We start from the raw sequence: 26,772 nt of genomic DNA, 5'->3' as shown, positions 1-26,772 counted from the left end.
TTGAGGAGGGGGATGTTGCCAGGAAACAAGCTGGTGTGTGAAGGCAGATGCTGCTGGGTGTGGTGCAGTCCCGACGCTCAAGTGGCAGAATTAGGTGGTTTGCACGTTCAAGACTAGTCTGAGCTAGGTACTGAATTCAAGGGCGTCTTGGGCTCCGCAAGCAGACCCTGTCTCTCAAAGGGACTTACTTGGTGGGTGTACGGGGCATGGGCTGTGGCTCAGCTGGCAGACAAGCTTTTCTAGCATGAATCAAACTCCAGGTTCCATCATCAGCACTGTGTAAAAATGTACCCGAAACCCCAGGACTGGGACTGTAGAGGAGGAGCATAGGGAGTTGACAGCCAGTCTGAAGTACACACTGAATTTGAGATCAGGGGGCTGTATGACAGCTTGCCTTAACAAACCAACAACTGTATCTTAGAGGGGTTTGTGTATACCTGTGCACTTGGGTGTGAGGGTTGGCTGGGACTGTAAGAGTGGCTGACAGGGCAGTCCCTGGAAGGGTGGGTCAGATGGGAGAGGTCAGCGTGCCTGTGGAGCTGTGAGACTTTTCTGCCCTCTTCTCTCTTTCTTGTCTGTTGTATGAGATAGGGTCTCACGTGGCTCAGGCTGGCCTCGAACTCACCGTGGAACCCAGGAATGTAGCTTTGAACTTCCAATCCTTCTGCCTCTGTCCTCCAAGCACTGGGACGGCAGGTCACGTGGTGCTGGGGCTGGAACCCTGGACTCCCCGCACGCTAGGGAAGCACTCTCTCCACCTTTTCATCCCTTACCCCTCAGGGATGGTTTGCAGAGTAATCATGTGTTACAGATGTGTTTGTCTTTGGTTGACTGTGGATGGGATTTAGGAGTTTATATTATTGCCCATGGGAGCGTGAGAGGCTGGTTCTGGGCTTGGTGCTGAGTGGAATGGCCAAATCAGGAATTCACAGCTTTCTTTCAAAATTACATTTATCTATCTAGTGTGTGTGTGTGCTTTCGCGCACACGCACGCGCACGCTTGCGCGTGTGTACACTTGTGCCACAAGAGTGTGTGTGGAGATCAGTCAGATGACAAATTTAGAGGGTCAGGTTTTTCCTCCCACCGTGTGGGCCCCCCAGCCCCCCAATCAAACTCAGGTTTAGACTTGGCAGTGAGCAGCCCGATATAGCTGTCTCACCGACCCACAGTTACTTTTTTTGCTTCTTCCAAGGGCTTCACACCATGCTCTCTTCTTTGCCCAAAACTGGCACCTACCCTTCCTTTCCCCTCCCCTCCCCCACTCTGCTCTCCCTAGAGCCACGGCATCAGCACCATGGACAGGGCCCTCGGGAGGGCTGCACCGAGGGGCGAGGCTGGGTGAGGCAGGAGGCGGAGTGGGGCTGAGCGCCGGTGGAGGGGCAGCCAAGTGGAAGCTGCATCTCACCCCAGCTGCAAGATCTTGGGGTGATTTTTCCTGAAGAATTTCTCAGGGCCCCAAGGGGGTCCCCAGGGCAAAGGGACGGGTGAGTCACCGCTGACGCATGCCCAGCTGTGAGCATCTGGCCTGGTGCCCCAGCCACGCCTCTCAGGGTTCTGCGATGGCAATGGTGAGAGGGCATGACGACCTTCCAAGTGATGGGTGAGCAGGGCCGCTGTGATCTCCATCACCTCCCTGATCGGGGCCGCTGTGATCTAGATCACCTCCCCGGGGTAAAGGAAGATGGCCTCCCAGAGGTCAGGCGCATACACTCTCCCGGTTTGTGCTGACTCTACGGAGGTTGCGGCCAGCGTTGAGAACTCCGCGTTGGCCTATGCCCCATTCCCACGCTCACAACAACCTCAGGGTCATGCAACCTCAGGCATTCCTTCAGTATACAAGACCCCGGGGACTCCAGGAATGTGCAACTCACGGCCACACCCAGGCAACCCCATCTGCCACCCAGACAGGGCCCTCCTGTGTTTTCAGAGTCTCACTCATGCTTCCCCGTGGCCCACAGACAAATGCTGTCATCTTCCACCACGAGTCACCCACTCAGTGGCTTGGTCATATTTTCCCTTGCATGGCGTGGGAGAATCTCCTTCAGTTAAAGCCACCATCTCCAGTTGCAAGTCTGGCCTGTTGGCGGTTTTATGGTGTGGAAATCTCGCTGCCCAGGGCACCCCCTCATGGGGAGCAGTGGCATCAAATACGAATTTTTCTTTTTCTTCATTTATTTATTTTGTATGTGTGTGCGCATGGCACGGTGCACACATGGAATTCAGACAACCTGAAGGGGTCAGTTGGCTCTCTCCTTCCACGTGTGGGTTCCTGCAGTCAAGCTCAGGGCATCAGGCTTGACAGCAAGTGCGTTTACCGGCTGAGCCATCTTGCCGGTCCTCAGAACTTTTCATCTAATTAGCTGCCCATCCCTCAGCCAGTGGCAAGTCCTGTGCTTGCAAAACGTCGTGCATTTACTGTGGGGGATTCCATCCGTGACTCAGCTGGATCCTCACCAGCCTCCCTCCACATCTTAGCTCCACCAGGCGTCTATCTCCCTAGAGGTCTTGACCGAGGCAGGGAGAGGGTGTATGTGGGGGAGAGTTTGGGCAGCTCCTGACCCCTCCTGTGTGCCCCACAGGCTCAATGGCTCTTGTGTGTCTCCTTGTCATGGAGCCATGAGAGAGAAAGGGCAGCCTGCCAGTGGAAAGGTCAGGGCAGAGAAGACTCCAGATTGAAGCAAGAGTCTTTTGGGTTGGATGGCAGGAAGGACTTTTGAAACTGGAGTGAGCAGTGACTAAGGGGAGACCCCTTTTCCTACTGCATTGAAGCTGGGGTCTGTGTTAGGAGGTGGCGCAGTTGGTGACGTGATCCCCTCACTCGGGGATCCCTGTGTTCCATCCCCTCGATGCATAGATGGGGCATGGTGGCGCATGCTTTAATCTCAGCACTCCGGGGGCGGTAACAGAGCTTCACAAGTGCAAGGCCAGCCTGGCCTGCAGTAGACGTTGTCTCAAAAACAAAAACAAACTGAGCCGGGCACAGTCCCTCCACTGGATGGTGTCGTAGATCTGTCTTCCCAGGGGCTCCCAGTCTGGAGGGGATTTCTGGGATTGATGGAGATGACTTTGTGGTAGCAGAACTTGAGAACCCAAATTCAGTCCTGGGGGCGGGTGCTGTCATCAAATACTTTTTTTTTTTAATTTTAAGATTTTATTTATTTATTTATTTCTGTATGGCTTTCTGCCTGCATGTGAGCCAGCAGGCCAGAAGAGGGCACAAGATCTCTCTAAAGCTGGTTGTAGGCGCCATGTGGCTGCTGGGAATTGAACTCAGGACCTTTGAAAGAACAGACAGTGCTCTTACCTGCTGAGTCATCTTTCCAGCCTCAAATACTTCTTTTTAAACTTTTAAAAATGTTATTGTAATTTTGCATGTGTTAGGGTTTTTGCCTGCATGTGTGTCTATGGGAGGGTGTCGGATCCCCCGGAACGTGAGTTACAGATAGTTGTGAGCGGCCATGTGAGTACCAGGAATTGAACCCAGGTCCTCTGGAAGACCAGCTAGTGCTCTTAACCACTGAGCCATCTCTTCAGCCCCCACATACTTCTTAATGACAGCCTGGCCACTGAAGAGACAGTTACAGATGGTAGGAAGAGGGTGGTGCGGGGAGGAGAGGATGTCAAGAGAGCAAGATTGATTGTCGACTGGCTGACTCCAGACCTGAGCCATGAAGTGGGACAGAGGGACCTGAACAGGGCTCTACAAAGTCTGGAGGGGAAAGGGGGTGGCTGGCGTGGGGGTCTTCACCCAAGTTCATGCCTCTCCAAGCCTCGCCCCCCAACCCAGTTCTCAGTGGCAAGGTTAGCTGAGCCACCCTGGAGTGAGGTCATGGCAGACTGAGCAGAACCTGGCTCCTGCCAAGAGTCTGGGTCAGGGGGTTAGTGGGACAGTTTGCTGGGGGAGAGGACAGGCCAGGGGCTTTCGGCCCAGGGGAAGCCTTCACCCGCCCTGCCCAGACCATGTGGATCCAGTTAAAGCTGGCCAAGCTGCCTGGGTGGGGCTGCAAGGATGGCTTGGCTTAGGGGCCTGTAGGGCTAGACCTATTCTTTCCTTTGTGAGATGAGAGAGGGAGAGGATCAGGGGGTTATCAGAAATAGATGGTCAGAAGGTGATAAAACCTGTCCGGGTGATATGGAGGATCATGTGAAAGATAAAGGAAGAGGTCAGGGTGGACGTTAGATAGGGAGTCAGGCGGAAAAGTCAGGGAAGAGTTAGAAGAGAGAATGAGGAAGAGAAGTTTGTGGAGCCTGGGAGTCAGAGGGAGGGGGCCGTGGGGCCGGGGGTCAGAGGGAGGAGGCTATGGGGTCTGAGAAGAGTGCACCCTTACGCCCCTTCCCCCCCCCCGTGGGTTTTTCCTTGCAAGGGGGCTCCATGCTGGGAATCTGCCCCAGGAACCAGTGTGGGGGCGTAGGGAGAGGGGAAGGCTTGGCTCTGGGGTTCCAGCCAGGAAGCTTTGATTCATCCTAGAACTAGGTCAGCTTTTTTTTTTCTCACCAAAAACTTAGGGGGGAAAAAACGCAGTCAACAGATTGATGTACCAGGAACATCTGTCGGGGAGTGGGGGAGGTGCTGCTGGTCCCGGGCCGCCCAGTTCTTCCCGGACTGTTGACACACATGTGAGGAGAGGAGACCCCAAAACCTGAGCAAGAATTGTGGAGTTCGGGGCTTTTTCTGTTGATGTTGTTAAACTTCTCCATGTTCTAGACAGTCTCATTCAGTTGTTCAGGCTGGCTCTGAACTCACCGGGTAGCTATCAGGATTGGGGGCAGGGCAACCAGCAGGTTCTGAGCGTGCCTCCTCACCCTGCTGTCTCTCTATAGTGGAGCCTGTGGATGTGCTGAAAGCCTGGGGTGTGCGTGGGGGCCAGGCTGGGATTGCCGAGGGGCCTGGCTTCTGCCCCCAGAGGATTCCACAGGGCGACCGCGCCTTCAGGGTGGGCAAAGCCAGCCCGCTCAGCGTCCCCACATGGCAGCTCTTTCCGGGTGAGTCGGGGCAGGAATGCTGGGGCGGGGGCTCATCCTGGATGGGTGAAGTCAGCAGGGCTGTCTAACCGATCCCTTTGCCTCTGCCCACACAGATGGGCATTTTCCTGAGAACTTTTCTGTGCTGCTTACTCTGCGGGGCCAGCCAGCCAATGGCTCTGTCCTTCTGTCTATTTATGATGAGAAGGGCGTCCGGCAGCTGGGGCTGTCACTGGGGCCCGCTCTGGGTCTCCTTGGTGACTCCTTCAGGCCCCTCCCCAAGCAGGTCAACCTTATGGATGGCAGGTGAGTATGAGAAAGGGGGAGGGGGTGCCCGGAGGATATCCGGGCACTGAGACTTGTTTCCTGTTGCAGGTGGCACCGCGTGGCCGTCAGCATCAGTGGTGACATGGTGACCCTGGTGGCTGATTGTGAACCTCAGGCCCCCGTATTTGGTCAGGGGCCTCGGTTTATCAGCACAGCTGGACTCACCATGATGGGAACCCAGGACAGTGGGGAGGATGCTTTCGAGGTATAGAATTCAGTGGCAGGGGAAACTGAGGAGGAGGGAGGGGAACTCTTTCCTCAGCCTAAACCAGAAGAGAACGGAGGCGGAAGGGAGCTCTGCACCAGAGAGCGTCAGGAAATCTGGATTATCAGCTCAGCATGCACGTGCCTAGACTGGGTCCCTGCTGGGGTAAACTGTGACTGAGACAGCACATGAGGCAGTGCCCGTGGTCAGGATAGTGTCTGGCCGTAAGGCGAGCGTCTGGGACAGATGCGGCAGCTCTGTGTGGCTCTGGCTGGGGTGGAGGTTATGCAGTGTGATTTGGGGGAGACTAGAAAACTCATCTCTCCAGTGAGCCACCTGGTGTCTGGTACCTGGCACACGGAGGTGACCTGAGAGGGAGGGGACCCTGAGCCTCAGGGGGCGGATGCTGAGTGTTATTATTGCTATGTTTTTCACTGCTGCTTCAAGACAGAAGCATGAAGGCACTTAATGTACACAATCGCCAACAGGTGTGCCCCGAGGCTTAGGTAAATGTAGATCCGGTCAAGCTGGCTATCAGGGGCCGGCTCAGTCAGCAATGGTGCGTGCTGCTAAGCCTGGTGACCTGATCGGGGACCTGCAATGTATGTGGTGGGAGGAGAGAATGAAATCCCGCAGGCTAGCCCCTCGCTCCACACGGGAGTGAGCTGGCAGCCCTGTGAGTGCAGCCACATGCTTTAATAAACCAATGCAAGTTTTAGGAGCCTGCAAGTTTGACCAGCACACTGGGTGTGTGTTCTTCTGTGGTGTCATGAGGCTGGGGAGCTCTTTGCTTCTCTCAGTTACAGGTGTGAAGGCCACAGGCCTTCCCCACCCTAGGACGCTCCGGGTGGGAAGCACCACGGTGCCATGTCAGGAGCGGGGCGGAGATACGCTGGGAAACCAGGGCCAGAATCATCCTGTGGCTCCTTTCCTCCTGTCTAGGGAGACATCCAGGAGCTGCTGTTAATTCCAGACCCTCAGGCTGCCTTCCAGGCCTGTGAGCGCTTCCTCCCTGGCTGTGAGAGCCTGGAGTCCACAACCACAGGGGTGAGTGAGCTGTTCCGGGTGGCTGTTCCGGGTGAGGCCTCCCTGGCTCTAGATGTCAAGAAAGAGCAGGTGATGACCCAGAAACGAGGAGGCTGGCCACTTCAGACCCCAAACGCAGGGCAGATCCCGACGGTGATCTTAACCTCCAGTGCCAGGACAAGCCAGGTGTGAGGTACATCTCTGTCAGCTCTGTACTTGAGGTACATCTCTGTCAGCTCTGTACTTGGGAGGCAGATGTGAGAGGACTTTGAGGTCAACCTAGGCTACGTAGCAAAATCCTGTCCTCAAAATATCAACAACAAAAGGATCCATCTGGGGACGGGGAGATGGCTCAGTCAGTAAAGGGCCTTCACTTTAAAGGACCTGTTTGACCCCCAGAGCCTGTGTGGAGCAGCTGGACATGGTGGCACATTTCTAATCCCAGTGCTTGGGAAGGCAGAGGCATGTGGATCCCTGGGGTTCACTGGCCGGTTGGTGAGCTCGGCTTAGTTGGTGAACTAAGTTGGCTTAATTGGTGAGCTCCAGGCCATTACTCTGTCTCAACAACAGCCAAAAGAGATGGACGGTGCCTGACACTGCCCTCTGGCTTCCATGAGCAGGTACACACACACACACACACACACACACACACACGCATGCACACTTACATACTCACAGTTACGGACTGTGCCATACCTCTCTCAGTACCCAAGTGATGGCATATCCTATGGTGAGAGACTCTAGCCCTAACTAGAACCCTTTCCTCAGGCCCCCAGAGATGAACCAGAAACACCCGCCCCTCGTCGAAAGGGCAAAGGAAAGAAAAAAGGGCGGGGTCGCAAGGGCAAGGGGAGAAAGAAAAACAAAAACAAGGAGACCTCAAGGCTGGATCCAACCGCTGGTGCTCCTGAGAATCAGGTAAGAACCTGGGAGGTCCCGCTTTGCCCTTTGCTGCCTGATGCCCCCATCTCTGGTTCCTCATTTTCTGCATTGGTCCTCAGAATCTGACTCCTCTCAGCCAGAGGGGATGCCGGGTCCTGTGTCAGGGGCTCTCTGGTGTCACTCTGTGCCCATGAGGAGCTAGAGAAGGTACCTCTGAACCCAAGAGGACCTGATGACTAGAAGGGCTATGATGAGTCTTAACGAGGGACTCACCAGCTGGGGTAACTGGCTGCAGGTGCATTGGTTATTGTGTCAGTGTGTGGGGTTCACTGCTGGGGGCCATTGGTGGGCACAGGTACTCCCGAGACATACATGGTGTGCTTCAGGCCCAGGACAAGCAGCTCCAGGTTCTCCCAGCATTCCTCAGTCCCTACCTGCTGCCTTGCATGGCTGGCAACTCTCTACTGACAACCCTCTACCCCAAATTTTCCAGGGCAGAGGCTTCCCTTCCTCTTGACGGTGTAATCTGGACATTTTGTTGTTATTATTTCTTCTCTCTCTTAACCCCTTGCATGGCAACCAAGAGCTGCTTCTAATGAACCTAAGTTTATATACTTTGACTTGTCTTACATGAGAAGCAGCTCAAGTTCCTCATTTTTTAATTATAGAAAAAGGGAGGAATGTTAGTATTTAGGAAACCTCCTTCTGGGTTGCCTAGCAACTTATGATGTCATCGTGTTGCCAGCCAGGAGGTCACACCTGGAAGGCGTGGTTACCTTCCTCCTTAAAGGGACCAGCCTGCCATCCTCTTGCCTCTTGCTCCCCCTCTTGCCCTCTTGCCCCTCTCCCCTTTCTCTATCCGGTTGCCCCCTCTCTCTTCCCCACCTCATCATCCCTCTCTCCTTTCTCTCTCTCTCTTCATCTCCATCTAATAAACCCCTTTCATACAAGATCTGTTGTGCTCCTAATTGTCATTATTTAAATTATCCCCCAACAGTTCCCACTTGTAGGTGTCCCCTAGGAGGCCATCGATAAAGGTCACTGCTGGTGTTTTTGGTGTTCATTGTTGTGTGTGAGCTTTTCCTGGGGAGAACAATAGATAGGGCAGTAACGGCCAACCAACGTTCAATTTCACTCAGATCTAGCCTGGGAAACCAATGAGTTGACTGGGTGTGCTTACAGAGAGCTAATGCGAGGGGTTACCTACTGGGGCGTGGGTCCCCCCTAAGCGCTCACCCCAAGCATGCTGCACAAATGGAGGGCTCCTTCAGTTAGCCTTTCACACCCAGGACTCCTGCCTTTCCAGAGCCCAGGAGACCATGTGCAGCCTGGGCAGAATGATAGATAGCTGGGAGTGAGGGGCTGGAATCTCAGATGAGGGGCCAATGCCCCTCCCCCATCACGAGATGCCTCTGCTTGGGGTCACAGTAGGGTCCCCAGGTGGAATGATCTCTGTTTAGAGACGTTGGCGGGAATCCTGACGCAGAGCTCACTTAGCAGTCACTGGTGCTTGTAAGGGGTCCTAGGTCATTGGCTGGGTCATCGCTTGAAGTCCTTGGTTGTAGGGGTCACCGGTTGTTTAAGTACAGTTCTGGATCTTTCTAGCCCATAGCATGAATACCGAGAGCAGCACGCCCTCGCCAGCCCCTGGTTCTGACCTACGCCCCTCTGGTTCCTTTCTCTGCCTTGACCCAGTTCTCCCGCAGCTGTCCAGGCTGGAGAAGCTGCAGCCTGGCTGGCCGACTGCTGAGCTGTCAGGGAAGAAGACATGCGGGGCTGGGCTTCCGGGAGTCTGGCCCTGCGTGCTGGCTCTTGACTTTTACCACCGGGCCCCTGGAGCTCATCCAGTTCTGTTCCCAGGCCTGGGAGACTTGGCCCTTCCTGCTCCTCCTGTATGCAGGGACGTTACCACTCTGGCCACCTTAGACCTGTTTCCTTTCTCCACGCCAGCCTCTGCGCTTGGTGGGAAGCTGCCTCTGTCTGTCCACGCCTTGCCCCCGAACTGGGAACTCCCTAAGGGAGAGACCTGGCTCCTCTTTTGTTTCCTTCTGTTTTGACTGGCCTCATCCCGATCTGACACGCCTTCCATTCCTGCTGCAGACCTCCCTCCACACCGCTGAGACGGAGAAGCCGGCTCCCCAGACGCCTCCGACCCCTCCACCTTCGGCCGTCACCACCACTGTGACTATTGGACGAAATGCCACTGTCTTGCAGGTTGGCAGGAAGTGGATGGTGCTGGGCCAGCTGGTAGGGCGGTGAAGGTGATGACAGAGAGCAAACCTTGACGTCCCCAATGTCCTTCTGCAGGGATTGGACTCTGGTGCTAAAAATGAGCTGAGGACTCAAGAGATGGAAGCTGCCGAGGAGGATGAGGAAGGAGGTGGCCCCACCATGGGCCCCAAGTTCCGGGCAGCGGAACAGTCTTCACAGACTGAGTTCCAGATCTTCCCTGTGAGTCTAGAGGGGTTGCATGAGGAGACGGACTGTAGACACACACTTTCTCCTGATTGGGTTTGCCTTGTGTCAACAACCTTTGTGTGACCGCGGCACAGCTGCAGTTGAAAAGTGTTTACCAAGCACTTACAGTGTGACAGAGACTGGTGATGCAACTGGCCTTTAGTTAGGCAGGGTGAGAAGCCACTCGACTTCCTCCAGAGCCCTGCTTCTAGCTCTCTGAGTGCCCTGCCTGCCGAGTGGACAGTAGGGGGAGCCAGAGAGTCTGTGGGGGACACTTGCACTGTTAACTGGCAATGGGAGAGAGAATGCCCCTGTTTGGGGACATGCTTCCTTTGTTCTTGTTGCTGGAGGTTGATGTGATGGTCGGCACCTTGACAGGCTCCAGCACCACCTGCCACAAGCCTCTGGCCATGCCCTGTGAGGCATTACCTAGATGAGGCTAAACGAGGAAGGAGAGACCCACACTAAATGTGTGCAACGCCAGCTCGTGGGCAGGCAGCATTAAAGGAGACAGTGAGCTGAGTGGCCATCGCTCTCGCCCCACCTGTGGCTGTGGCTGTGGCTGTGGCTGTGGCTGTGGCTGTGGCTGTGGCTGTGGCTGTGGCTGTGGCTGTGGCTGTGGCTGTGGCTGTGCTGTGACCAGCTGCCTCGTGTACCTCCCCTGCCATGGTGAACCGAATCCCCTTGAAGTGTAAGCTGAAACAAGCCTCTTCCACTTAGTTGCTTCCTCTGGTATCTGTCACAGCGAGGAAAGCAGTGCAGACAGTGGAGAAAGGCAGGCAGGTAGCGGGGCCGTCAAGTGAGCTGCAGGACAAGGGAGAAAGCTGAGCCCTTCTGGGGGCCTCAAATTTGTAACCTGTGCTTGACGTTCAAGTGAGATTCCAAACCAGGGATGGCTAGAAGATTCTAGAGTCCAGGGGAGCCCACCGAGGCTGGGGAGACAGACTCGGGACTGACTCCTGAGCAGAGAGACCGTGTCCTCAGTCATAAAACCTTGGGTGGAAGCGGCTAGAGGGGCTGGCGGTCCTGGTTCTCCTTGGGGCTGGCAGAGGAGTTAGAGTGGAGACTGGCGTTGACTTTCTTGGTGCTGTCACAAAATGCCTGACGGAGAAAACTTGTGGGAGGAAAGGGTTGTTCTGCTCACGTTTCAGAGGGTGGCCACAGTTGCCTGGCCTTCCACGCTTGAGCAGAGCATCACGGAGCACGTGGTAGGGAGGTCTCAGTTCTTGGAGAAGGGGAAGCAGTGAGTAGGGGAAGCCGGTTCTCTGCTGGCTTTCTCGCAGCCCTTCCCCCCTTAACTCTGTCAGGGGAAGTACCACCATCCCTCTGGATGATTTCCTCAGTCAGCTCTCTCTGGAAGCACACAGACACACCCACAGTTGCATCTTACCAGTCTCCTAGGAAATTTTGCTATGTTATTGTTGTTGTTCTATCTATCATCTATCCATCTATCCATCTATCCATCTATCTATCTATCTATCTATCTATCTATCTATCTATCTATCTATCTATCTACCTACCTACCTATCTATCTCTCTATCTATTCATTCATTCATTCATTCATTTGTTGAGACAGGGTCTCACTATGTAGCCCTGATTATCCTGGAATTTGCTATGTAGACCAAACTGGCCCCGAGTTCCCAAAGATCTCTGTGCCTCCGCCTCCAGATCCTGGGATTAAAGTGTGAACCATCACACCTGGCAGGCATCACATGTGTCCAATGTTGTAACCCGTTTTCCATACGGGTGTCCTGCACTCACTGACTTTCTGCGTTAAGTGTGGATGGCTGCAGGGCTGGGTAAGGTCCCACCCTCACTGCGGAAGAGGTGGAGCCATGAGAAGGACCTCTGGAGTCCTTGCCTTCACCTTGTATGACTTTCAGGAGTCAGCCCTCTTCTTCCACCGTGGAGTCCAGGGATTGAATTTGAGTCATCAGGCTTGAACGGAACTTGCTTTTGCAAACAGCTGTCCCTCTGCCCTCCCGTCTCTGTCTCTGGTCTCATGTTTCCTCTGTCTGTCCACCTTCCCCAGAATGCTGGAGAAAAGGGAGCAAAAGGAGAGCCTGCGACAATAGAGCAGGTGAGAGGATGGGGGGCTGTGAGGAGGTTGAGGGGCCTCATGGGAACAGGGGTCATACTTGTGTGTCTCTCCAGGGACAGCAGTTCGAGGGGCCTGCAGGAGCTCCGGGACCCCGCGTGAGTACTGGTCCTAGTCCCACACTCCAGCTTCCTTCTCCCCACCCCTTTCTTCTAGAGCCCGTGCACAGAACAGCTACGCTACGCTATGCTCACGTAGCTGCATTCGCTTCCTTCCTTCCTTTTCTTTGATAAGAGCTCAGGCTGGTCTCCAACTCACTATGTAGTCTCGGCTGGAATCCATCTCTTGATCCTTGCACCTCAGCCTCCCGAGTGCTGGGATTACAGGAGTGCACCATGGTGCCTGACCCTCTTGTAGCTGGGGAGAAGATTAGGATTATAGTGTTGCCTGGAGGTCATTGGATATTCAATACTCAAAAGATGTATTTATAAAAAGGTCTAGAGTGCAAAGCTGAGAAGCCAATAGACCATGAAGGGAACAGAACTGGCTAGGCGATAGAGTCTGCTTGAAGTCAAGGTCATGGTGTGTGTGTGTGTGTGTGTGTGTGTGTGTCAGAAGCCAGCTGGGCTCAAGTTCTGCATCTCCTGTGACTTCTCTTTTCTCTGCCTCCACAGGGAATATCTGGTCCCTCAGGCCCTCCTGGGCCTCCGGGCTTCCCTGGGGACCGTGGTCTGCCGGTAAGAGATTCTCCACTGGGGTGTGCGGTGGAGCGCAGGGGTGGGATTTCAGCTTGGGAGAGGGGAGGTTTGAGTGTGGGTGTGGTGGCAGAATTAGGAACACCATCCCAGAAATGACATTCACCCTCACTGCTGAAGCTGCCCCATCCGTGAACAGTCTCTCTGACCCCTCATCCCATTTTTCACCTCATGCCTGTTTTTGTGTGTCTTTAATTTTTTTTATGACATCTTATATCTATTTTGTGTGTGCATGCACACACATGGAGGATAGTGGCATGTACCCTGGCACCTGTGTGGAGGTCAGAGGTCACTTTGCAGGAGTCACTTCTCTTCTTCTACCATGTGGATCCTGGCGATCAAACTCAGGTCGTCAGGCTTGGCAGAGTGTGCCCTTACCTGCTGAGCCATCTTTCTGGAATGCCCCCCTTTAAAATATTTACCTTATTTATATCATGTGTGCAAGTGAGTGTCTGTGCCTGTGTGTTTATACTGTGCACATACAGAGACCCCCAGAGGGCTTTGGATCCCCAGAAGCTGGGGTTGCCTTCCTCTGTGGGGTGCCTGCTTTATCACGTGCGTTCTGGGCTGTAAACTCCAGTCCTCATGATTGAGCATCTGGGCTCTTAACTGCTGAGCCATCTCTCCAGCCCTGTGTGAGTCCACATCTCTCTCATCCTCCTATACCTCTCTCTGCCTTCCTTGGCCATCCATTTCTGTGATTCGATTCTTCCCTCCATCTTTTCTTTTTTTCCTGCTTCTCTACTTTAGTGTCTCTCTTGTCACCTTTAACTCTCTCTGTCTCCATCTCATTCCTCTCTTCTCTCTTCCTCCTGGGGCTCCTTCTCAATCTTTCCCTTTCTGTTCCCCCTCTTTCTCCTCTTCTCTTCCATCTCCTGTTCCCACCTCTGTTTCTTGTCTCCTCCATCTGTCCCTTTGTCTTGCTGTCTCTCTCAGGGCCCTGCTGGCCTCCCTGGGATGCCAGGCATTGATGGAGTCCGGGGCCTGCCCGGCACGGTGATTCTGATGCCGGTAAGGAGGGAGTGTCCCATCCCTGGGGAGAGGAGCTCTGACTCCAGGGGCTGCCTTCCTGTGCACCTCTCCTCATCGCTAGTTGCTCCTTAGTTCCATTTAGCCAGCGGCTCGATGAAAGGACCCCCAGTCTCCTTCCAGCAGGCCCAGGCCCAGGCGGTGCTGCAGCAGGCTCAGGTGAGTGGGACAAGGGGAGTGTGTTTATGTGAGGTATGGCAGACATAAAGGTTTACTCAGGACAGGAGGGAAACAGAGGACTTCTCTCTCCTGATGATGCTTGCCACCAATTGCTGTTGTTATAGTAAAATCCTGAGTCAGGAGGCTGGGAAGACCCAGAGCGGCTAGTTGGGTGTGGTTGTGACTGGTGGAGGCAGTCGAAGGCAAGACAGTAAATGCACTAGGACAAGCCATTACTCTTACAAAGATACTGATTGGCATACGGGGACCCAATCCCTCTGATTTTACCTAACCCCAATCATCTTCCGAAAGGTTCCCCTCAAAGTGTTATCAACACAGGAATTAGGGAACCAATTTGCAACCTGTGGAGAAGGCACACATTGCCTCTGTGCTCTTATGGGGAATTCTCGCTTCTGTCTCTCCAGCTCTCCATGAAAGGGCCCCCTGGTCCAGTGGGGCTCACCGGGCGCCCGGGCCCTGTGGTGAGTAAGGGGTGTGCGGTGGGGAGAGGAATACATCCACGCCAGACGGCTGCGCTGCTCAAGCCGTGTTCCTCCATCTCTCCTCCTCCAAGGGCCTTCCTGGATATCCAGGTCTGAAAGGTGAACTGGGAGAAGTAGGGCCACAGGTGAGTTTGGAGGGATGCAGGGGAATGGATTAGATGTGAAAAGATACAGGAGAAATGCTGGTTGGGGAAAATAACAGGAGAAATAAAATATACCTTTTAAATTTCAGCTCCTCCCAGGGTGTGATTTAAAATAGGCCCCGAGGGAGCTGGAGAGCTGTCTCAGCAGTTAGGAGAGCTGGCTGCCCTTCCAGGGGACCTGGGTTCAAATCCCAGCACCCACATGGCAGCTCACAACTGTCTGTAACTCCAGTCCTATAGGTACCCCCACACAGGCATACATGTTCACAAAATACCAATGCGCATGAAATGAAAATAAGTAAAATAGGTCCTGGGCTTGGGGCTGGGTCCGGCTGGTGGAGCACTTGTCTAAGGAGCACGCACGGAGCCTTGGGTGCCAGCCCAGCACCACATAAACCAGGTGTGGGGTGCACATCTGTCATCCTGGCCCTTAGTGGGGTGTAGAGGCTGGAGGCCAAGGCCATCTTTAGTTACTTAGACAGCTGGAGGCTACCCTGGGCTACATAGGACCCTATCTCAAAAAATAAAATAAAATAAGCTGGGTGTGGCGGTGGTGAGCTTTTATTGTTGTTGTTTTGTGTTTTGTTTTTTGTTTGTTTGTTTTGAGCCAGAGGATGGCCCTGGCTGTCCTGGAACTCACTTTGTAGATCAGGCTGGCCTCAAATTCCCACCTGCCTCTGCCTCCCAAGCACTGGAGTGTGCTTGGGAGGAAATGAAAGGTGTGTGTTCCTTCCACGGCCATAGTCTTTAGTCCCAGCTCTCAGGAAGCAGAAGCAGGGGGATCTCTGTGAATTCAAGGCCAGCCTGGTCTGTTTATTAAGATCTAGGCCAGCCGGAGTCATATGGTAAGACTCCCCTCCCCCCCCCCACAAGCATAAGCTTTCCCTTTTAATTCTTCCTTCTTGTTTCTCCCCATAGGGTCCCCGAGGATTGCAGGGCCCTCCTGGGCCTCCCGGCCGGGAAGGCAAGACAGTGAGTAACTTCCAGGTTCTTCAGCTATGCTTCGCTCACCACCAGCGCTGGCTTTGCTCCCTCTGGTCTTGTGTTATCGGAGGGACCCAAGCACTGAAGGTGGCAGTGGATGAAGGGACGTGGGGGGGCGTCGCAGCTGCAGGGGGACTTGAGAAGGGGGGTAATGCTTGGCCTGGGATCTGAAGCGTAGTCAGGAGCAGATAAAGAACAACCTAAGCAGCACAACATATGAAAAAGAATCCTGAAACTGCACATGCCAGTGCGTGCCTGCAATCCTAGAACTTGGGAGAGGAGACAGGAGAATTAGAAATTCAAGGTCACCCTTCTGCATAGAGTGAAGTGCCTGCTGTCAAGCCTGGTGACCTGAGTTTAGTCTCAAGACTCATCTGATGGAAGAAGAGAACTCACTTCCACAAGTTGACCTCCACATGTGTGCCATGGGATACACACACACACACACACACACACAAATACACACACATGCACACACACATACACACACACTTGCAAACACACACACTAAATACTTTTAAATTAAAACATTAGTCTGGTATGGTGGCATGTGACTTTAATCCCAGCACTTAGGAGTCAGAGCCAGGTAGGTTGCTGGGCAGGCCTGGGGCAGGCCTGGAATCCTAGCATACATAGTGAGTACCAGGCCAACCAGGCCTACACAGCAAGACCCTATCTCAATAAAAAGACAAACATTAAGAAAGCAGTGCTTGGGAGAAGAGTCAGTAAAAGGCAGTGTGACCTTTAGAGGTAAGAGCTCTGGGAAGTGCATCCTTGACTTTAGCTTCACTTTCTTGATAGGGCCGAGCTGGAGCAGATGGAGCTCGGGGTCTCCCAGGAGACACAGGACCTAAGGTGGGTGCCGGGGGCCGGGACTGGATGCGGGTGGATACTGTCAAGGTCAAGAGCTTAAGGCAGCTGCTGTGTCTTCCAACAGGGTGACCGGGGCTTTGATGGCCTGCCAGGGCTGCCTGGTGAGAAGGGCCAGAGGGTGAGTTATCTTCCTATACCCATGCCCTGGTTTCAGTGTCCAGTGTTTTGTTAACATCAGCGCCTCATACACTGAGCCCTCATGTCCCCACAGCAGCGAGCTTCCTTTCTGAAGTGTGTGGTTCCTGCATATGCTAATCTATTCAAATGTCCTCTTCCTCCTCTGGTCCAGGGTGATTTTGGACGTGTAGGGCAACCTGGTCCCCCAGGAGAGGATGGTGAAAAGGTAAGTTGGAGGGTGGTACAGGAATGAGGTTGGCTTGGAGGTTCGGAAACCAGAGAAACAGGGCTGTGGGTCAGCAGACAAGCTCCTGCCTAGAATGCCTCAGCTTGCTGGAGAGTAGCTCAGCAGTAGAGCCCCTGCAGAGAATCCTTCAGGGAGCCGAGGGCATGGCTCAGGGGTGGAGCATTTGCTTACCATGTATGAAGCCCTGGCTTCTATTCCTAACATTGAAAAAAAACAAAACAACAAAAACCCAGAAACAGGCTGAATGGTATCCAGGGAGCGGGTTCTGCATTGGAGGGAGCAGGAAGCACCAGGGACCTCTAAAAGACAGCCCTGGAGCTGAAAGCCACCTGTAGGGTCAGGATGTGGGGTGGTAAGTTGAGGCCTGGGGTCCAGAAGCTCAGTACAGGTGCATGGAGAGACCAGGCTGACTTGAACGGGGTTGTAGCCCATGGACTGTACTTCTTCACTCCAAATAACGATGACATCTTTCACAGGGCGTACAGGGACCTCCAGGGCCCACTGGCCAGGCTGGAGAGCCAGTAAGTATTGGGGGACTCCTTGTTGAGGGAAAGGGAAAACTCCCTTTGGGCCATGAACCTTGCAAGAGTCTACACTTCTGATGCTGGGATTATATGGCCCCTTCCTCGCAGGGTCCCCGAGGTCTGATTGGCCCAAGAGGCCTCCCTGGCCCCCTGGGACGCCCGGTAAGAATCTCGTTGGCTCCCTGTTTGTGTTTTATTCTTACCTGTCTTCCTCTTGCAAGCCCTGCCCCCCTCAATGTGTGTGTGTGTGTGTGTGTGTGTGTGTATGTGTGTATCTGTCCCACATGTGTAGATCAGGCTTTCTCCTTTTACCATGTGGGTCCCTGGAATCAAACTGAGGTCGTGAGGCTTAGCAGCACGTGCTGTTACCCACTGCCTCTTTGCGGTCTTGCTCCCTCTTCTCCTGGCTTTGTGTGGATGTGATGCCTGCACCAACAATGAGAGCAGGATGTGGAAGCCAGGGTGCAGTTGTGGGAGTTGCTCTTCTTCTACCCTGCTTGACCGTTTTGTATTTGTTTTTTGAGACAGAGTTTCTCTGCGTAGCCCTGGCTGTCCTGGAATTCATTCTGTAGGCTAGGCTGGCCCAGAACTCTTTTCCCTGCCTCTGCCTCCCAAGTGCTGGTTTTAATTGAGGGTTTTTCTGTTGTTTTTTCACTCTGTCTCTGGGGGTAGCTGGCCTGCAAGCTTCTTATCTCCCTATAGGGGATTACAAGTGCTAATGCCACCGGTTAGGCTTTTGCATGGGTTCTGGGGATCCGAACTCAGACCTTCATGCTTGTGTAGCAAGTGCCTTTCCCCCTGAGCATGTCCCTGGCTGGAATATGCTTTCCGTGGCTGGTGTTTCCTTTCCTACACATTTCCCGGCAGCTTGCACCCAGATCCTGAGCTGTCCTGGCCTCACATCCTCTGTCCTCACAGGGTGTGACTGGGAGTGACGGAGCACCAGGTGCCAAAGGCAACGTGGTGAGTATCCCACTGCTCTCTCCATCTCCTGACGCTCCCAGCCCACCATCATCCGCAGCCTCGTCTACTCTCCTTACCCTCCTCATCCCGACTGCCGGCTTTGCTGAACTTACTCCTTTCTCCACAGGGTCCTCCTGGAGAACCAGGTCCCCCAGGGCAGCAAGGAAACCATGGCTCCCAGGTTCGAGCCCTCTGTCCTGACAGGGGGTGCAGTGGTCAGCTGAGCCACAGTCCTCCCTTGCCCAGTTTTACCACCCATCTCTCTCCTCATGGCTCCTTCACTCTCTTTTTACGTCCCAGGGAATTCCAGGCCCTCAGGGTCCCATTGGCGCTCCTGGGCAAAAGGTGAGCAACTTCCTCATGTCATCAGGAAAAGCTTCTCTCAATGGCCCCTTTGAGGGACTTCCTGCTGATGAATAGTCACATTCCAGAAGCCAGTCCAGAGTGACAGAGTGGCATTGATGGGGGAGGGTTTCCAGGAGAATCCCACCAAAGCTAGCAGACAGAGGACACATTATCAGTACAGAAGCCCTCACAGAAGAGACTCCCAAGATGCTGAGGACAGACAGCCCTTTCTGGGGACCAGAGAGCTCCCAGCTTTGTCTCTCTGCACATCTGTGGCTTACTTACTTCCTTGGCGGATACTCTGTGTGTGCTGTGTGCACACTCACTCAGGCACGCACTTGTACGTCTTAGTTTGCTTTACTCTTGCTGTAACAAAACCCTGAGCAAAACCAACTTGAGGAAGAAGGAGATCATTCAACCTATGCTTCCGTGTCATTGAGGAAAGCCAAGACAGGAACCTACAGGCAGGAACTGAAAGCAAAGGCTGTTTTGAAATGCTGCTTACTGGCTCCGCCTTGCCTGCTTTCTTTTGGTTGTTGTTGTTTTTTATGTTTCTTTCTTTGTTTCCTTTTTCTTTTCTCTCTCTCTCTCTTTTTTGAGAGAGGGTTTCTTTGTGTAGCCTTGGCTATCCTGTAGACCAGGCTGGTCTTGAACTCACAATGATCTGCCTACCTCTGCCTCCCAGAGTGCTGGAATTATAAGCATGTGCCATCACATCCAGCATTTCAGCCTGCTTTCTTATACAACTCAGGTGGGCTAGACCCTCTCACAGTAATCATTAATCAAGAAAATGTCCCACAACCTGCAAACATGCGGCAGGTCCAAAGGTGTAGCCCAGCAAAGCCAATCAGCTCCTTCAGGAACTTAGAAACAGGAGGCGTGGAGACCAGGACTGGAAAGCCCTCACGTCTGTCTGAGCCCATCCTTCTGCAGATGGAGCTGTGGGTGGGGTGTACTTTCAGAGAAAGGGATCTTACCAGGTGTGGGGACACACTCCAAAAGTCCCAGTAACTGAGGGTGAGAACCAGCCTGGGCTATATTGCAGAACTTTGTCTCAATAAATAAGTAAATAAATGATTAAAATAAAATGAGACAAAGAAACAAAACGAAAGGACAAAAGGATATGGAGGAGAAATTCCCAACTCCAATGTATTTTATACTGGTTTTGTTCTTTTGTGGGCTGGGACTAGGCCTTGTGCGTGATATAGGCAAGTACTCTACTACGGAGCTGCACTCACACTAGGGAATTCTAGAAAGATCTATTTATTTATTTATTTATTATTGGATCTTCAAGACAGGGTTTCTCTGTGTAGCCTTGGCTGTCCCAGGACTCCCTCTGTAGAGCAGGCTGGCCTTCAACTCAGAGATCCACCTGCCTCTGCCTCTGGAGTGCTGGGATTAAAAGCTTGTGCTACCATCACCCAGGTGATGTTTTCACATCCCTCCCAGAGAAGGAGGATTCCTGAAGCTCAGAGAAGGCAAGCTGGTTTACCAGAGTCACACAGCAAACACTGGCAGAGATGGGCAGAGTGTGTTGCGGGCTTGCTCTGAGCTGCCTGGGTAGACCCTGCTGTCTGGACTCTGAGACTCTCAGGCTACTCTTACTGTTCCTCTTCTTTCAGGGTCCTCCCGGAAACCCCGGAATTCCAGGTGTCCCAGGAGCTGAGGGCCCCCCGGTGAGAGCCCAGAGCTGGAGCAAGGGGAAGGCTTGGGGGTTTGAACAGCAAATTTCAGCTTTTCATGACCGAATGTGTTTCTCTATCAGGGTCACCCAGGCCACGAGGGTCCCACAGGAGAGAAAGGGGCCCAGGTGAGTGACCAGGAGGGTGGCGGGGCTGAGGAAGGGCAGTAGGAAGTAGCCATGGGCCAGTGAGGAGACAGAGGATACTGAGAACAGGGAAGGCTGCAACAAGAAGGCACTGACCTTATTTTCCTTTCAGGGTCCACCAGGGTCAGCAGGCCCGCAGGGCTATCCTGGACCTCGGGGTGTGAAGGTAGGTAACACTTAAGGGCTTGGAGGTGGGATAGTTCATTAGTGTTGGTGTCGGAAAACCAGCTAGGTGCCAGGCATGGTGTGTCTGTCTGGTCTCAGTATTTGGGAAGCAGAGGCAAGAAGATTGCTGCAAGTTTGAGGATAGCCTGGGCTATATAGTGAGTTTTATGCTAGGAGGGCTGCACTGCACTGTTGTATTTTGAGATCCTGTCTAAAAAACCACTCAGAAAACAAACAGACAGACAGATACACACCCCAATAATTGCAGTACTTGCGAGAGGAGGATCAGAAATTTTAAGTGAACCTCAGTTATGCAAGGATGAAGCCAGCTTGTCTCAAAATAAGAACTAGCAAGAAAGCTGGGGCTGTAGCTCAGCTTGTTCGTGGCTGGAATCCTGAACCCCAATAAACTCAGCTTGGTGCTACATACCTGTGGCTCTAGTGTTGAGGTGTAGAGGCAGGGGGATTGGGATTCCAGAGTCATCCTTAGCTATGTAGTGAATTTGAAATCGGCCTGGGCTACATGAGACCCTGTCTCAAAAAGAAAATGAAAGAAAACAAACAAACAAACAAACCCACTCTTGGCACTTGGGAGGCAGAGGCAGGAGGATCTCTGTGTTCTCTAGGCCATCCTGGTATACACAAGAGAATACCAGGCCAGGTGGGCGGTGCTACTGTCCCAAAAACAAAACAAGAGTCCCCCGCTCAAAAAAAATCAAAACAAAGCAGAAAGTAAGCAAAAAAATGAAAAAAAAAAATGGTACTCTAATTTTCTTGTTAGTTGTTTTTTCATCGTGTTCTTTGCTTAACTTGTAAATTGAATTTTATCATAGTTTGATGTGTTCACAGAGGAGGCAACGCAGATAAGAGCTGGATCTTATGCCTTCCGGCAACCCCTGGGGCTTCCAGTTTATTTTGGAGATAAGCAAGAGGCTGTGGCCGCAGCCTGTGCTGTATCTGAATCTAGTTACTTTGTAGCCAAGGGAGGGGACAGCCGGAGCCAAAAGCTTTCTTTGCTGTGGTCGGGTGAATTACTGTGGGGCTGAAGAAGGCCCTGCTGTTTCCAAGCGCATAGTTGCATCAGCTCCAACTGCTAGTTCCTTCTTCAGCTGAGCTCAGTTCCTGGCTGAGCCAACTGCAGTTTGTCAGCGTGGTGCAGGCAGGAAGTCAGTCCAGGGTATGCACGGGATGGGCATGCTGTCACCAGGCACAGAGTCTCCTTGTGGCCAGCACAATGGGAGAAAGTCGCTCCTGCCTTTGGAATGAAGGCTGGACTCTGGAATGCTCTTTCTGCTGCCAGAAGGAACTGTGGACGCTGTGTCCTCAGGAAGTAGAGATGAATGGCACAGAGGTTCAGCTTTCCGGGTTCTCACCACGCACATGAACTTGGTGGGGGAAATGGGTGAGGGGAGGGAGGAGGGGGTGCTACCAGGCATGCAATGGGTAGGCGCAGCTGGGCCAGCACACTGAGGGAGGGGCGCTAGGGAAGCAGGACTGTTTTCTTCAGGGCTTCCCACTGCACACTGGTCGTCTTGAAACTGTTTTCACAATTTTCGGTCAAGGGAGGAAGTCTAGAACCTTTCTTAAGCAAGGAAGGAGACTGAAAACGCTCTAAAAATAAATTTTTTTTTAGGGCACTTCTGGTAACCGGGGTCTCCAAGGAGAGAAAGGAGAAAGGGTGAGAAGGAAGGGGTTCATTGGAGGGGGGAGAGGGAGCCCCATAGAAAACCTGGCTATGTCCCTGAAGGCTCTGACTTGTGACCCATGCCTCTCTCCATCCCTTTTTCTCTTCTACTATGCCTCCCTTTTCCCCTTCTTCTCTCTCCTCTATCCCCATTTCTGTATGTCCCCCAGGGAGAGGATGGCTTTCCTGGTTTCAAGGGTGATGGGGGACCAAAAGGCGACCGGGTAAGACGAGCTCTAGATGAGGAGCTTTGTGGGGGAAACACAGTGGGGTGAGCCGGGGTTAAAGAGAAGGCGGTCAGAGTAGGAGCGACAAATGGCTGGTTTCAATCTCTTTCTTTTCTGTTTCAGGGAAACCCGGGACTCCCAGGTCCCAGGGGAGAGGATGGTCCAGAAGGACAAAAGGGGCCTGAGGGACTGCCTGGCGATGAGGGTCCCCCAGGAGCAGCAGGGGAGAAGGTGACGAGACAGGGTTCTCCTACAGTTCCCTGTTCATCTCTGTACCTTTCTACTGCTTCACCCTCCAATCTAGAGATGGAACGAGGGATTCTCACCTGTTAGAAAACAGTTGTACTGTGGAGCCACACCCCAGCCCCTCACTGGGGGATTCTAGGCAGAGGCTCCACCACTGAGCCACACCCCAGCCCCTCACTGGGGGATTCTGGACAGGGATGTAAGGCTGTCATACGTAATTTCTTTGTTGAGCATTGTAGAGTCATACCTTGCATATACCTTCATTTTAATCCCCACAGAGACTTTGTGTAACAGATCTTTCAAAAGGTTTATTTTGTTTTTAGCATGCCATGGTGATGCATTTCTTTAATTCCAGCACCAGTAGGGGTGGAGGTGAGCCAAAGGTTCACGTATTTCTATGAGTTTGAGGCCAGCCATGTCTATACCGTGAGTTCTAGGACATCAAGGGCTACACAGTGAGATCTCCCCTGTCTTTAAAAAGGGGGGATTTTTTTTTTTTAAAGTTTGTCTCTGTGGCCATTTCCTGAAGCTAAAGTCACAGGCGCTTGGGAGCTGCCTGATATGGGTGCTGAGAGCCAAATTGCTGAACCCTCTCTCCGGTCCCTGTAGTAAATTATTATCAACACCTTACAGATGAGGGCACTGGCTGGCATTGGTGAGTGAGCTCCTCACAGGCAAACCCCTCGTAGGAACAGTTTCCTTGGCTCTTACTCTGCTGTGCAGACATCTTGGCCTTTCCCTTCTGGTCTCCAGCTTGCAATGTATGACCTTTGTTCTACCACCTTTTTTCTGTAGGGCAAGCTTGGGGTGCCAGGTGTTCCGGGTTACCCAGGACGCCCAGGACCCAAGGTAAGCCGCCATGGAACTGAAGGGAGGCGGGGCAAAGGTAGACAGACTGCCTGAGGGTGGAGGCCGTGATCTGGGGGGGTGTGTGTGTGTGTGTGTGCAGCTCATGTCATTGAGAGAGTGTAAAAAAGGATCATGGACTTTTTCTCAGATGGTCACTGCTCATGACCTACATGACTCTGAGTGAGGTTCTTGAACCCGTTTTCTCAGCTGCTAAATGGAGGTACCTGTGATGCCTGACTCATTCACTTGATGGTTTTTGGTGTGTTGTTTGGTTCATCATTCAGAGAGGTGTAGTAGACCTCTCTATTGCTGTAGCAAAAACCATTTGAAGCTGGATATTTTATGAAGAAAAGAGGTTTTGTGGGCATAGTTATGGAGACTCCACTGATTTGGCCCTACTTAAGTTTCCTCCCTGGCTGAGTTCCTTTATTAGAGGATAGTGTCATGATGAAAGCAGTTCCAAGTTAGAGTGATCCCACAACAGGACAGGAAGCCAGCTCCCTCCGAAGCACTGAGTTTGAGTCCCAGCACCCCTGTGAGAAGCCGTGTGTGATGCCACACAAGTGTGATGCCACACACGGGCAACCTCAGCAATGGAGGGGTGGGGACAGGAGGATCCCTGAGGCTCAGTGACCAGCCAATCTAGCCAATGTTCCATGTTCAGTGAGAGACTTTATCTCCGAGTTAGGGAGGAGGAGCCAAGGAGATGAGTCAGTGGGGAGTGCTTGCTATAACAAGCATAAGAGCCTGAGTTCAAATTCCCATCATCCACTTCAGGATGGAGAAATGGCTCAGCTGCCCTTCCAGAGCCCATTTCTCTGCATCCACATTACAACTGCCAACACCACCACCTCTAGGGAATCTGACATAGTCTGTCCTTTGCCAGCATTCCCACAAATCAACCCCCTCTTCCTCTCTCTCTGGCTCTTTCTCTCTCTCTCTCTCTCACACACACATTAAAATAAAACAAAACAAATACTAAGGGAAAAAAAGTCAGGCAAGGTCTATGTGTATATCTGTAATGTCAGGGCCGTGGGGGTCTGAATCAGGAGGATCAGTGGGGCTTGCTGGTCACCAGCCTAACTCCACATTCAGAGAGAGACCCTGTCTCAAAGAATATGGTGGAGAGCAATAGAGGTGGATGTCGGATGTCCTGTTCCGGCCTCTGCCTGGACACATGCTCATTACCACACGAACCCAAGAGCGTGTGCACGTGTACACTAACGTGAAGCACAGTCAAAGGAGACACCCAGCATCGACTTCCACATGTATGTGCACTCACAGGAACACACATACAACAAACACAATTCCCCTTGGGTAAGTAAGATAACTCAGTAGGTAAAGGTTCTCGCCTCCAGACCTGATGTCACCTGAGTTTGGTCCCTAGCACCCAAGTTGTGGAAAGAGAGACCTGAGTCCGGCAAGCTGTCTGTGACTTTCACATGTAGGCTGTGGCGGACATGCACACAGAAAATAAGTAAATATAATAAAAGTGCCTTGGTTTTGCTGAGACAGAGTCTCACTGCGTAGATCAGGCTGGTCTTGAACGCACAGAGATCCACCTGCCGCCAGCTTCTGAGTGCTGGTCATCAAAATGGTTTTTTGTTTTGTTTTTCGAGACAGGGTTTTTCTGTGTAGCCTAGGCTGTCTTGGACTTGCTTTGTAGATCAGGCTGGCCTTGATAAAAATGTTTTTTTTTTTTTTTTAAGAATCTCTTCTAAATGTTTTTTTTTTTTTTAGATTTGTATTTATCTTTATTTTATGTGTATGGGTGTTTTGCCTGCCTATGGGTCTGTGAACCACAGGTGCTTGCAAGGAGAGGCCAGGAGAGAGTGTCAGATCCCCTGGAACTGGAGTTACAGATGGTTGTGAACTGCTGATTGGGCGCTGGAGGAAGTGAACCCAGGTCCTCCAGAAGAAGAGCCAGTGCTCTTACCTGCTGAGCCATCTCTCCAGCCTCCTTTAAAAACCTCCTCATGGAATCTAACTGGGTCCCATGAGAACTATGTTAATCCCTTCCTGTTAGTCCTAATGTCCTAAAGACCTCCCACCACACTAAGCCCCTTAAAGATACCCCATCCTCATTCTCACACTAAGAATCTAGCTACCAGCACAGGTCAGGGGGCAGCTCACACAAAGACGTTGAAATCCCAATGAGTAAATTGAAAAAACTGAGATCTTCCCAAGCTTGAATTCATTATAACCCAACACAGCGTACTAATATAGAGATGTGGCTCTGGAGAAAGACACGTGCTAGCCTCAGGGATAAGAGTGTGTGCGAGATTGTACTTTCTGTCTGAGCCACACCCCAGACTGCATCGTGGGTGTCTGAGCATGTCAGTTTATGTAAAGTCACTTGGGAACTTGAAGATATGTGGGAGCAACTGCAGAATTCTCTTTTAAAAATCGCATTTATGGGCTGGAGAGATGGCTCAGAGGTTAAGAGCTCTTGCTGCTCCTGCAGAGACCCTGGGAATCAGTTCTCACATGGTGGCTGTAATTGCAGCTCCTGGGGATCCAGTGCCATTTTCTGTTCCCGGTGGGCACTAGGCACACACAGATACACACAGAGGACAACCTATGGGAGTCAGTTCACTCCTTCCACCACGTGGGTACCGCAGACCACACTCACCCCGTTAGGACTGGTGGCGCCCCTTTAACCCGCCGAGCCCTCTCACTGGAAACAGAATTCTTGCTGAGTTCCACATTTTTCCTGTTTGGAGTTAACATGGTTGTCTTGTCTATACCTCAGGGGAGACCAGCTTTTGCAGGCAAGTTACATTTGGTTCGTGGTCTTGAATGACCCTTGGACTTTCGGCTTCTGGTGGCAGACGGGCCACTCCCATCATGAACCAGGAGAACAGGGGTAGAGGAGAGAGGTGGGAAGAGAATAGAAAGGGAGAGGAAGAGAAAGAAAAAGGTGGGGGGGAGGAGAAAGGAGAAAGAGATATGGAGATAGAGGAGATATGGAGAAGAGAGAAGAGAGAGAGAGAGAGAAACCAAGGCACCCAGTCCCACTCAAAGACACACTTTCAATAATGTAGCCACCTCCTACAAATTCTCACCCCTTTTTGTTGGCCTTTGAGTTGCTTGTTTTGTGTGTGTGTGTGTTTGTGTTCAGATGTGTGTTGCCCTCCCACGTGTGCAGGCGTGCCTGAGCATGGAAGCTGGAGGCTGGTGTCCGTGTCTTCCTCCATCACTCCCATTTTATGTATGGAGGCAGGGTCTCGCAC

At 52.5% G+C, this 26,772-nt stretch overlaps 1 protein-coding gene across 6 annotated transcripts in view; it reads left to right on the top strand.

The window, feature by feature from the left end:
• Col5a3 (collagen type V alpha 3 chain) overlaps window positions 1-26,772 on the top strand; it is a 45,367-nt gene that overhangs the window by 392 nt on the left and 18,203 nt on the right. For all 6 annotated transcript variants that reach the window (XM_060370053.1, XM_060370045.1, XM_060370041.1 and 3 more), the window contains exons 2-31: window positions 4,823-4,984; window positions 5,080-5,269; window positions 5,339-5,495; window positions 6,438-6,542; window positions 7,290-7,439; window positions 9,504-9,617; window positions 9,711-9,854; window positions 11,893-11,940; window positions 12,015-12,056; window positions 12,573-12,635; window positions 13,590-13,664; window positions 13,758-13,841; window positions 14,267-14,323; window positions 14,416-14,469; window positions 15,406-15,459; window positions 16,273-16,326; window positions 16,409-16,462; window positions 16,634-16,687; window positions 17,185-17,229; window positions 17,341-17,394; window positions 18,151-18,195; window positions 18,323-18,376; window positions 18,496-18,540; window positions 20,163-20,216; window positions 20,306-20,350; window positions 20,481-20,534; window positions 22,167-22,211; window positions 22,388-22,441; window positions 22,568-22,675; window positions 23,486-23,539. In XM_060370053.1, coding sequence (XP_060226036.1) covers window positions 4,823-4,984; window positions 5,080-5,269; window positions 5,339-5,495; window positions 6,438-6,542; window positions 7,290-7,439; window positions 9,504-9,617; window positions 9,711-9,854; window positions 11,893-11,940; window positions 12,015-12,056; window positions 12,573-12,635; window positions 13,590-13,664; window positions 13,758-13,841; window positions 14,267-14,323; window positions 14,416-14,469; window positions 15,406-15,459; window positions 16,273-16,326; window positions 16,409-16,462; window positions 16,634-16,687; window positions 17,185-17,229; window positions 17,341-17,394; window positions 18,151-18,195; window positions 18,323-18,376; window positions 18,496-18,540; window positions 20,163-20,216; window positions 20,306-20,350; window positions 20,481-20,534; window positions 22,167-22,211; window positions 22,388-22,441; window positions 22,568-22,675; window positions 23,486-23,539 — 2,318 coding nt within the window. The remainder of the gene's footprint in view (window positions 1-4,822; window positions 4,985-5,079; window positions 5,270-5,338; window positions 5,496-6,437; window positions 6,543-7,289; window positions 7,440-9,503; window positions 9,618-9,710; window positions 9,855-11,892; window positions 11,941-12,014; window positions 12,057-12,572; window positions 12,636-13,589; window positions 13,665-13,757; window positions 13,842-14,266; window positions 14,324-14,415; window positions 14,470-15,405; window positions 15,460-16,272; window positions 16,327-16,408; window positions 16,463-16,633; window positions 16,688-17,184; window positions 17,230-17,340; window positions 17,395-18,150; window positions 18,196-18,322; window positions 18,377-18,495; window positions 18,541-20,162; window positions 20,217-20,305; window positions 20,351-20,480; window positions 20,535-22,166; window positions 22,212-22,387; window positions 22,442-22,567; window positions 22,676-23,485; window positions 23,540-26,772) is intronic.

Source organism: Meriones unguiculatus, chromosome 1 (genome assembly GCF_030254825.1).
Source record: "Meriones unguiculatus strain TT.TT164.6M chromosome 1, Bangor_MerUng_6.1, whole genome shotgun sequence".
NCBI classification, from domain to species: Eukaryota; Metazoa; Chordata; class Mammalia; order Rodentia; family Muridae; genus Meriones; species Meriones unguiculatus.
The sequence above is the reverse complement of the archived record's forward strand: the minus strand, read 5'-3'. Positions and strand labels throughout refer to the sequence as shown.